Here is a 12,315-nt window from a genome sequence, read left to right as displayed (position 1 = left end):
TTTTTGCATTGAAAAATAAATAGCTTGAAAAAAACCAAAAAAAAAAAAAAAAAACCGACACCTTACAATTACATTGAAGCTCGATAAAAGTTTCTTATATTAACCACATGATAAGCAGCGTCACTTTGGTTAAACGCTCCGGACCAACCATCCAAAGTGATGGGGCATCCAATAAGTACAACCGTTCAAAATCATCCAAAGTGACGGGGCATCCAACATCTTGTGATTGCTCCTCTAATACATACAAAAATTATCATCTCCAAATACAACTGGACAACCAAAACATACTCATCTAATATTTATGTGAACATTTAACAGCCAACTGTCCAATAAACATGTGGTTGTCCTCGCACAAGAAAAAGATTAAGAGATCAGCTATAACAACCGTCCAATAAACATGTGGTTGTCTTCACTATAACCTCACAGGAAGAAATCTAGTAGATCAGCTAATCAAGAATTTCTCTGAAATTATATTCTATTGAAATAAAGAAAAAAAAAAATCTAATCAGGAACTGTCCAAAACCCCGTGGATGGCTTCTCCATAGCCTCACAGAAACTTTTATCCAGTCTAATAGTCCAATGAAAAAAGAAAAAAATCTAACCAACAACCGTTCAGAACCAGGTGTATGTCTTCTCCATAGCCTCACAGGAATTATTCTCTAATCTAATATTCCACTGAAAAAATCGTCAACAACGGTCCAAAACCCCGTGCAAGGCTTCTCCATAGCCTCACAGGAATAATAGAATCAGACAACAAAGATGGGCATTTCCATAGCCTCACAGGTATATATTAGAATCAGACAACAAAGATATTTTTCTACTAAAAAACATAAAATGTACTTGCAAAACCAATGCAAACACAACCACATTGACGTGTGGCCCAAATAGCAGGGGGTCTTAGCAAAACCTCAATTAACAAAATATAGGCAAGCACAACCGCATGCCAAGATAATGACGAGGAAAAATAAAACTACGATGTTCATCAACATTACTTGAAGCACCTCATCCATTTATTCTCTCATTAAAACTTAGGAACAAAGACAACAACCATAAAGGCCAAATTATAATAGTGCGAGGTGGGAGTGTCACCGAGCTTCTCATCAATCTACTTTGATTTGGCAATGTGGCGAAGGAGATCCACTACACGGTTGCTGCAATAAACAAAACAAAGAAAAGTTGAGGTTTGGGAATTTACCTGTAAAAAAAATTAAGTTGGAGCAAACGAAGAAAAGTTTGGGAATTTACCTGTAGCCCCATTCGTTGTCATACCAGGTCACGAGTTTCACAAAGTTATCGTTCAATGCAATTCCAGCCTTGGCATCAAAAATGCTAGACCTATATTTATAACACCAAAAGTAGCATCATATAATCGCAACAAAAGAGGGAAAAATAAACAATCATTAACAGAAAAAAAAAAACAACTGGGGAATACAAATTGGGCTTTCATACAAATTGGGCTTGCTAAATTCCTCATTTGATTAACTACTTGAGCGAGCCGATCACACAATTTTTTTGAGTTCAATTTATAAATGAGACAAAACATTAACAGACCTTGATTCAATTGTGTTCTACTTATTTTAGCTCGAATTAATCAAATAATTAAAAATAATATTTTATTATACCTTCTTATGCCAAATTTTATGTAATTTTTTAAAGAATATATAAAATATAAATTTTTAAAATTATTTATGCTTGAAACGAACAAATGAATTTAAATTGAACCAAACATGAAGAATCACTTGGCTTACTCAAGCTCGGGCTCATTTACACCCCTAAATACAAGAAAGTGGAACATACAGGAGGAACATAACAAACAGATACCTGCTGTCGCCCAGAAAGTCAGTTGACACAACATCATCTTCAGTGTAGCCAATGATACCTTTAAGCTTTCCCTCAGACTCTTCCCTGTAAAGCAAATTCAAAGAGATGCATTAATATGAAGTCGGTAAAAGGAATGCTGGGCTATATAATACTAACACAATGATGCTCAAAAAGGTTTTCAAAACACGTAGTAATAATTGCTTATAATACTATCTACAAGCAAAAGTCCAAACGACAATTTATTCTTATTAAGGTGTTTGTAAGAAGAGGGATTGGATTAGTAGCTTACTTAATAGCAGCCTTGATGTCCTCATACGTGGCCTTCTTCTCAATTCTAACAGTAAGATCAACGACTGAAACATCCACAGTTGGTACGCGGAAGGACATACCAGTCAATTTCCCATTCAAAGCAGGAAGAACTTTCCCAACAGCCTTTTCATTTCACCAAAAAAAAATGATACTTAGAATTTGGATGAGACATCAATTTAAACCAAGCTAACAGCAGCTACAACAAAATAAAACCAAACACATATTTCTTCATTTCTGGGAAATAAAAAATAAAAAAAAAAAAGATGACAGGAGCAGCGTGTCAATCTTACTTCGGACCATCATAGATTTCCCGGAAGAGAAAAAACAAAAAAAAAAAAAAAAAAGATTGTATTTCCCCACCAAACTGTATAAACTTTCTGCTTTAATAAAAACAGCAACGTTCAGGTTTTTTATTTCCATGAAAGTGCATATTCCAAAGGTAACAACTAGAAAACTCAAAACTCATTAAAAGATTTAATGGGAACTATTAACAGTAACCATTTTCATGAAAGTGCATATTAGTAACAACAACAACAACAAGCCCTTATCCCACCAAGTGCGGTTGGCAACATGAATCCTTTTTCTCCATTGTGTCCTATTGAGTGTCATATTTTCATTTAATTAAGTTTTTTTAGGTCTACCTTTACCTTTCTCAACACAAGTTGAATCTAAAACATCTACTCTCATGACTGGATAATCAAATGGTCGACGCTTTATATAACCTAACAATCTAAGATGACTCACTAATGTTGTCTACCACTGGAGCTATGCCAACACTTTCACGGATACATTCATTTTGTATTTTGTCTCTAAGAGTCAAGACAATCATCCACCTAAGCATTCTCATCTCAGTAGCATTTTAACTTAGTTTTATGCTTCTCCTACGTCTTAAAGCATTACGGGTCTTGCCACCATCTTATAAAATTTTCCATCAAGTCTAAGTGATACTTTTCTATCACACAATAGGCTCAATACATTCCTCCACTTTAACCATCTAACTTAAATTCTACTAATAACATCCGCATCAATAACACTCTTTTAATGATCTGATCAGCCATTGTTATAACTCTGCCACTATTACTACTAAAATTCTATTTCATGTATTCAATTTTAAATCGACTCAAACAAAAACTTTTAGACTCTAATGTAGACCTTCATAATCCAAATTTATCCTGAACTTTTTCTCTAGTCTTATCCAAATGAATAATATCATCAACAAAACACATACACCAAGGCATATCCTCCTATAGATGTCCAGTAAGTGCATGCATAACTAAAGCAAAAAGATAAGGGCTTAAAACTAATCCCTGATGGAATCCAGTTGAAATAGAAAACTGCTCGGTCAAGCCTCCTTCAAACCGAACACAAGTGATAGCTCTACTATACATATCTCGAAAATAACTTGAATATACAACTTATCAAGACCTTCCTTTTCTAGAACTCTCCACAAAATTTCTCTTGGAATTTTATTGTATGCTTTTTTGAATCAATAAAAATCATATGTATGTCCAACATCAATCCAAGCTAATTCTAAGAAATCTTTGTATAAAATTCTAACCTATGTTCGATTACACTTTCTCATAATTTTAATGTATGACACACCAACTTATCTAATTTATAGTTTGCAAACTCTTGTGCATCCTTTTTATGCATAAATATTGGAACCAAAATACTCTTCATCCACCCTTCAAGCATCTTTTAAATTTTAAAATGACATTAAAAAGTTTAGTAAGCCAATAAATTTCTATATATCCAAAATATTTTCACACTTCTATTGAAATATCATTAGTTCCTACTAAATTTTCACGCTTGGTTTTCTTTATAACCTCATCAAATTTTTTCTTACTAATACAACAGCAAAAAACAATAAGTTTTATTATTATTAACGATATTAGGATTACTAAGGTCAATCATATATTCAACTTCATTAAAACATTAATCAAAAGATCTCAACCACATATGTTAAATAGCTTTCTTTAAGAAAAACACATTTTAATTTTCATCTTTAATACGCTTTATTTAAATTAAACCATTAATTTTCTTTCCTCTTTGTTTGACTAATTTACACATTTCTTTCACCATATTTAGTATATAATTTATTATAAAGATTATTAAAGGCGGAATTCTTAGCCTCACAAACTGTTCACTTAAATTCCCTACGGATCTCCTTATACATTCCCTAATTTTAAGTTTTACATTTAAACCAATTTTTATAGCAAAACTTTTTATATTTTTATCTTTTATTGCACATTATTATTCTATCACCGATTATATTTATTTATAATAACTTTTCTATTACTTCTCCTAAAACATCTTTTGTGACTTGTCTAATAGTGATTATTACTTTATTCCATATAGAATTAGCTTCTCATGAACAAATCAAATCTTAAAAAGCCTTAAAATTTATTTTATTTGTCTTTTAGACGTTCCCATCTAATTTTATTTGTGTATTTTACTAAGAAATGTAAAAAAACAGGAACAACCTCGGGAGAAACAATCTAAATAAAGATTTTTATAAAAAGTGTATACTAAGAAATGTAGAAAAACTGAACTACATATGGGAGAAATTTTTCAAAATGGCAGATCAGACAAGTCAAATAGCACAAGAAAAAACAAGCGTTTATGGCTGATAGGAAGCATAACAAAACATGCACCCCTTGTGCTATTGATATGGTAATACACAGGTGGACTTAATGGCACTTATTCGCACTATGAATTGTTGTGCTAGCTTAGTTAACTAGTCTTTAATATTATTTTTGTTAGAATAGCATAAGGAGCAGATGTTTTCAGAGAAATGACAAAATAAAAAATCTTCTTCTATGCCAAACTTACAGATGACATGAAAATGATGAGTGAGACTAGTTTATGATGATAATAATAACTTCAGGTTTCGATGTATATAAATAAGGCTTGTATACAAAGTTATTTTGCAGCTTCAGTTTTTGCATTTTATCCTAACATTCTACATTGTCACAACCAAGATAATTTTGTTCGTAAATATAATTTCCTTAGTTGATTTTTCAATATTAATATCTTTTGTTAAACTCCATACCTGTGTAAAAATTTTATGTTCTAATATGTGATATTGATAGATTTATTTATTTTATGTATTTAGAAATATTTTCTTATATTTTTAAATAACTAATAAACCATTCATACTTCATAGTTAATATGAGTTGTATTATTTTTAAAATAAGAATTGTGTTATGTATGTAAATGCTCCAATTTTTAAAATAGCTCTCTACATAAATGCAGGCTCTATAACTCAGGAGCTCTTGCACTATAGTAATTTATTTTGCTATTGACAAGTATATTGTAGCTCAACAGTTATTGCAAATAAAATCCAAAATACATTACCATGACAGGTAATGAAATAGTAGATGCCAAAACAACATAAGGGAGCATTCTATCAATTTTTGAATTAAAAAAAAAAAAAGCATTCTTGAATGTCGCCACAAAACCCAAGCATGCCATACCTTGGCAGCTCCAGTGCTGCTAGGAATGATATTGAAACTAGCAGCTCTTCCACCCCTCCAGTCCTTGCTTGATGGACCATCAACAGTTTTCTGAGTTGCTGGATCAGAAGATAAGAAATAAGATTTAGAGTAATCTTCAACGTGAATGCAATTAAAACATAAGCCCTTGTGTACTACAAGTAATAAAAATTTTGTAAACCGACCAGTGATTGCGTGCACAGTTGTCATCAAGCCCTCAATTATGCCAAACCTGTCATTAATAACCTGCCACGATAAACGCAGACAATTATCAATCACCACAATAAAAAAAATGCTCCAATTCATCCCTGATAAAAAAAAAAGAATTTTTAGATATACCTTTGCAAGAGGAGCCAAGCAATTGGTAGTGCAGCTTGCATTAGAAACAATATCAATATCAGCTTTATACTCATGCTCATTAACACCAACGACAAACATTGGAGCATCTTTGCTAGGTGCAGAGATAATAACCTTCTTTGCGCCACCCTGTTGATCCATGAAGAAGAAATGACACAATTTCTTTATTAAATCACCAGTGAAAATAAGAAACAGTAATTATTCCATCGAGTCCAATTATAGTAACAAGTATTTTCTATCTTAAAACTTTAGACCCTAAGTCAACATTCCTCCGTTAAGAATTGTATTTCAAAAACAGTTACAAAGCCAGTTTGCACTCAGATTGTCAATCAAATAGCAGAATGAAGAAAGACAAAGAAAGCTCCATCACAGAAGCCAGTATTACAAGCATAAACATTTAATAGTATGACCAGCTGGACAAATTGCAAACAACAGAAATGAGTTAAATTTTCCTCTTTCAGCTAAAAATATAGATGTGATGAGAGATTTAAGAAATTAACTTGAGTTATACCTTCAGGTGAGCAGCAGCCTTGTCCTTGTCCGTAAAGACACCAGTAGACTCCACAACATAATCAGCACCAGCCTCACCCCATGGGATCTCCTCAGGATTCCTTTACATGCCAAAGTAATTAGTATCCAAGTAAAAAGATTATCATCAGAATTCACAAGATGACAAAGACTAAACCTATTTTTCAAGATCACCTGATGCCAAAGACTGTGACAGGTTTCTCCCCAAAGAGAAGGGTCTTGGAGTCCTTCACTGTTATCTCGTGATGTTTCCATTGCCCGTGCACAGTGTCATACTTGAACATGTATGTCTGCTTACAGTTTTCCAAGTTAAATAATAATAATTGAATACTGTAATCAACAATAATTCTTTTTTAAATACCAGATAAAATAGTTATTACAGAATTTTCAAGTACTGTGAACATGTGAGGCTGCCACACACAAGACCAAACGGAATGATTCCGCCCAAAAAATAAATTAAAAAGATCTAGTTTGCCTAAATAACATTCATATGAATAAGAGTTGTGTCCTAAACTAGTGCTGCCTAGTAGATATCAGCTGAAAACAGGTTAACAAATTAATAACGCTGTTGTTCAAGGTTCCCTAACTAACAAGAGACATTAAGGAAGGCTGATGGCTGGTCTTTATATCCTATAGTAGGCAAGATTTGAGCTAAAACTGAATTTGACCAAGATTCGGCTCAAATCAGGCCAAACAAAATTTTGCAAAGTTAAATCCTACAGTTTTAATAACACCTAATTTCAGCACTATTCTTAGTTAAATCAGAAATTGTTTAACCCCACTGCTCGGATTTAAAAACCTGTCCCTTCAACAAATCTTACACCCCGAAACAAAGAGAATCTGTCATGCCAAATAGCTACTGTTTTAACATAAAAAGATATAGAAAATCTGGATCACTAAATTCCTATTTGGAGCCAAACAGCCCATACCTTAGCTAGATCACTCAAGTCCGATCAAAAATCAGTTTTCCTAAGAATTTAAGAAAAAAAAGATAACAGTAAAGAAATCGCGCATAACAAAGATGTTTTACAATAGAATGATTGCAACAAATAAATACATCGCTATCAACGCAGATGGCACCTTAAGTCCAAACTAGTTAGATTTTACGACTATAAACACTCCGTCAGACACCTAAGCAATGGAATGCGCTTACATACATAAACCATTTCAACCCCATGCCACCATTAACATCCCAATCCACCATAACATAACTGACGACAGTCTGAACAAGTAATACTTCATCTTATATGGCTAGAAAAACCATCAATCTCAACTGACCAAGAAAATTACACAACTGATACGTCAATCACACGGCATAAACAATCAGATCGCCGAATCAACAGATCCACAAAAAAAAAAAAAAAAAAAAAAACCCCGTTGTGATGAACGGATCGTTAATAGCGACCAACTCCACATCGTCACTCAAAAGCGCAACTCTAGCCACAAGCCGTCCGATCCTTCCAAAACCTAAGACAATCATCAAATCCCAATAATCAGCAACCCAAACTCCTCCTTCATTGATCAAAAAAATTCCAAACCAGCATGAACAAAAAGAACCTACCGTTAATTCCGAGCTTGATCTTTCCACCAGATGCTATCAAATAAAAAAAAATCAAAATCAAAATCAAGAAAAACGAACCAGATCCTGCGAAGTTGCATCCTATCAGATTAAAAAAAAAAAAAAATCATTTACCCATGGCTATCGAGAATAACAAGGAGATAGGAAGCGACTGGAGAGGAATTAATGGCGCAGGAAAAATGATCAAAGAAAGTCGGTATTTGAGACCCTTATATAGGAGTCTCCGTGGTCACCTAGGGCTGTTCTGGACGCTCCAGAAGGTCGTTAACGGGAATTCAAAAACCGCCCATTTTGCCGGTCAGCGGTTTGATTAAAAAGTTCCTTCGCATCAAATTAGCATAATGTAATCCACCGCCGTGGCGATACTTGATTGGTACGTTAATGCAAGTGGATCGCAAAGATATCACGGCAAACATGGGAACTACGTCATTGGTGTTGTCGCGCGTGAATGGAGACGTCGATGCGGGTGGATGATTTCGTGAGGTGGTTCCGGGCAGGGTGAATGCCCTTGAACCTAATGTTAATTACGATAGGCACCACGCCTCGCGTTCTAGAGAGTTCCAAGACAGCGGTTTTGCGTTTTGACAGCCATTGTTTTTTTCCAGCTGTTAACTGGCTCGAAATAACTATAAATCAAGAATGGGTGATGTTCCAAATTTGTACGTTCAATACGGAAAAAATATTACATTTTAGAGACCCGACCACTCTAAAACCAGACACCAATAAAATTTCACAACATAGAATCTATGATCCCATTAAATAAAAAATAAAATATTTTATATTTTAATGAATGATCCCATTCTATCATACTCATTTCTTCGAAAATAAAACCCTTCCCACCAAATATAAATATCTACAAAAAACGGCAATAACACCAAATAATCCTAATAACACCAAATAATATCAATAACTTCACCAAAAAACCGCAATAACAACACAGTCGCTGCAATAACAGTCAAATAACACCACAACAAGTCTCAATAGCTCCACAAAAAATGCAATAACATCTAATAACCACAATAACACCAAATAATCTCAATAAGTCCAAAAAAAAATTGCAATAACACTACATCTGTCGCAATACCACTCAAATAACACTACAATAAGCCTCAATAACACTTCAATAACTTCACAAAAGCCGCAATAATACCAAATAATTGTAATAGCATCAAATAACCTCAATAACTCAACAAAAAAACCCCCAATAACACATCAATACATCAAAAATGCCGCAATAACACAATAATAACGCTAGTCGAAAATAATACAACTGAGTCGTCGCAATACCACTCATATAAAACTAAAATAACATCTCAATAACACCACAATAATAATGCAATAATATCACAATAACACAACAATAACTCTGAAATAATATTATTCAAAAATATCACTCAGATAACACTACAATAAATCTCAATAATATCAAAAAGAAAATTCAATAACACCAGCCAAAAAAAACCACAATACCACTCAAATAATACCACCAAAAATCACAATAATATCATAAGTGTTGCAATGTCACTCAAATAACATCACAATAAACATCAATTGCACTTCAATAACATAACCCTAAACCACAATAACACAAACTCGCAAAAAAACTGCAATACCACTTAAATAAAACCACAAAAACTGAAACAACGCTAGAGTCATTGCAATACCACTTAAGTAACACCACAATAAACCTCAATAACTCCACAAAAAAATCGCAATAACACCAAATAAGTGTAATAACTCCATAAAAAATCGCCATTACAGCTCATTACAACACAGTGGTTGCAATACCACTCAAATAACATCACAATAAATCTCAATAACACTCAATAACACAATAAAAAAATTACAATAACACCAGCACGCAAAAAAACTGCAACACCACTCAAATAACAGAAAAATAAACTGCAATCAGTCGTCGCAATACCACAAAAATAACACATCAATAACTAAACAAAAAAATCGCAGTAGAATTTCGATGCAATAGGTTGGTTCGAGTTGGGTCACGCATTAAAATAAAGTGATTTTTCATTTTTTTTTATTTCGTGAGACGACAGCTTACACATAACGGCACGTGGCAAGATTTTATTGGAGTTCGAACACAGTTTTACGTCCGGAGTCCGGACGTAATATTTTTTCTTCAATGCGAGTTGAATATGAAGTTAAAGGGGATGAATCAATAAATATATGTTTAATTAAATATAATCTAAATAGTAAAAATACTATTATAATAATACAAATAAAAATAGATAAACAAATAGAACGCAATCATAGATTATTATTTTATTATAAAGTGATGAACCTCTCCTCCCCAAGAGCAACAAATCATCCCCTGAATACATTTTAATGTTTCCTATAGCTGACCACTTTTTCCATCTCTCGATTTACTCAACCTCTCTCTCTCTCTCTCTCTTTCCTCCCCATCTCTCTATTCCTCTTTAAATATCTCTCTCTTTATCCTTGCACTTCTTCTCTCTCTCTCATTCTCTCTTGCTCTATCTCTCTTTCATCCCTTGTTCTCTCTTACTCCCTTTCTCTCACTTGCTCTCTATTCTCTATCTTTTTACCATGCTATCACTCTCCCTCACCCTTTCCTTTTTCATCTCACTCTCTCTCTTACTTTCTCTTCCTATCTCATCGACTTTCTCTACTCCTCTTTCTCTCTCCTCTCCCCCACCTCACTCTTGCACTCTTACCCTTTCACTCACTCTTACTTTATATCTTACTCTTGCTCTCTCTTCTGTTAGCTCTCTCTTCTCTTAGCTCTCTCTCTCTTGCTCTTCTTTCACTCTCCCTCTGTGTCATCCTCTCTTCCCTCCTCTCTTACCCTCCACTCTATACCATCTATCCTCTCTCTGCCTTACTTTCTCTCCATTTTTTATTCTTTGTCTTTCTCATAAGCTCTATCTTGCTCTCTCCATATCTCATTCTCACTCTATCTTTCTTGATCTCTCTTCATTTTTTTGTTTGTCTCATTTGCTTACTCTATTTTACTCTCTCTTCTCTCTCATCTTTATCTCTCCCTTAACAAACTCTTTTTCTCTCTTGCTGTTCTCTTTCTCTCTACACCCTCCTCTCATGTATCTCTTTATCTCTTCTCTCGCTCCCTTTCTTTCTCTCTCCTCCCTCTCTTTCTCAAATTTTATCTTCTCTTGTTCTTTTTTCTCTTCACTCCCTCACCATCTCTCTCCATCTCTTTTAATTTCTCATCCTCTCTCAAACTCACATTCACTTCTTATTTCTCATTCGCTCTTTCTATCTCTTTCTCCCCTCTTATCTCTCGCTCTTTCTCACAAAGTCTTCTCTCTCTACTTCATCTCTCTATGCCTTTTTCCCTCTCTCCTTCTCCCTCACTTTCTCTCCCTTTATCCGTCTCTCCTCCAACACTCTCTCCTTCTCACTATTTCTCCCACTTTGTATCTCTCTTGACCTCCCTCTTTCTCCCTCCCTCTTTCTCAGTCACTGGCCTTCTATCCCTCTATCTCCCTTTCTCTCACCATTCTCAAATTATATTCTCTATATCGCCTTATCTCTTTCACTCTTTCTCTATCTCTCTTGCTCTTCTCTTTTCCTCTTTGCCACTCTTTTGCTCTCTCCCTCATTCTCTCTCTTCTCTTTCTCTCTCTTCCTCCCATTTTCTAACTCCCTCCCTCACCCCCACGCCCTCCCTCTATCTCCATCTCTTCTAAGACTCCTTTTTTCACTCTCCTACAATCTCTCCTCTTTCTACCTCATTCTCTTAAATTATAACTTCTCCCTCTCTTTCTCTCCCTCTCTCTCTCTCATATCTACTCATCTCTTAATCTATCAGCCTCTTTCTTTCTCTCTTATTTTCTCTCATCTCTCTCCCTAGCTGCCCCTTATCTATATCACTATCTCACACTCTCCCTCTATTTCTTGTCTCTCTAATCTCTTTATCATGTTTCTTTCTCTCACTCTCTCCCTCTCTTTCTCTATCTCTCTTGCTCTCATTTCTCTCCATTTTTTTTCTTGTGCTCTCTTCCCTTTCTTATCTTATCTCTCTTGCACTATCAACCTCTCTATCCTTCCTATCCTCTTTTCTCTACTCTCCATCCATCCCTCCCTCTTTCCTCTCTCATTTTGTCCTTCTCTCAAGCTTGCACTTTTCTATTTCTATCCCTCCCTCCACCCTCCTTCCCTCCTTTTACCTCTTTCTCTCACAATATCTCTATTCTCTCTATTATTATTTTTCTCTTGCCTACATCCTTT

The 12,315-nt window shown here is 34.5% G+C and overlaps 1 protein-coding gene across 1 annotated transcript; it reads right to left on the bottom strand.

Moving 5' to 3' along the window:
- Positions 1–790: 790 nt before the first annotated feature.
- Positions 791–8,298, bottom strand: LOC110033536 (glyceraldehyde-3-phosphate dehydrogenase GAPC2, cytosolic). The gene is made up of 13 exons (XM_020737554.1): positions 8,203–8,298; positions 8,071–8,103; positions 7,883–7,976; positions 7,717–7,720; positions 6,684–6,802; positions 6,493–6,592; positions 5,964–6,110; positions 5,810–5,870; positions 5,607–5,704; positions 2,111–2,253; positions 1,822–1,905; positions 1,246–1,335; positions 791–1,151 (listed from the first exon to the last, which is right to left on the bottom strand). The coding sequence occupies exons 1-13, from the start codon at positions 8,204–8,206 to the stop codon at positions 1,106–1,108; spliced, it is 1,023 nt and encodes a 340-aa protein (XP_020593213.1). The 5' UTR covers positions 8,207–8,298; the 3' UTR covers positions 791–1,105.
- Between the last annotated feature and the right edge of the window lie 4,017 nt (positions 8,299–12,315).

The sequence above is a fragment of the Phalaenopsis equestris genome, unplaced genomic scaffold, assembly GCF_001263595.1.
Source record: "Phalaenopsis equestris unplaced genomic scaffold, ASM126359v1 Scaffold001214, whole genome shotgun sequence".
NCBI lineage: Eukaryota > Viridiplantae > Streptophyta > Magnoliopsida > Asparagales > Orchidaceae > Phalaenopsis > Phalaenopsis equestris.
Note: the sequence above shows the minus strand (reverse complement) of the source record. Positions and strands in the feature narration are given on the sequence as shown.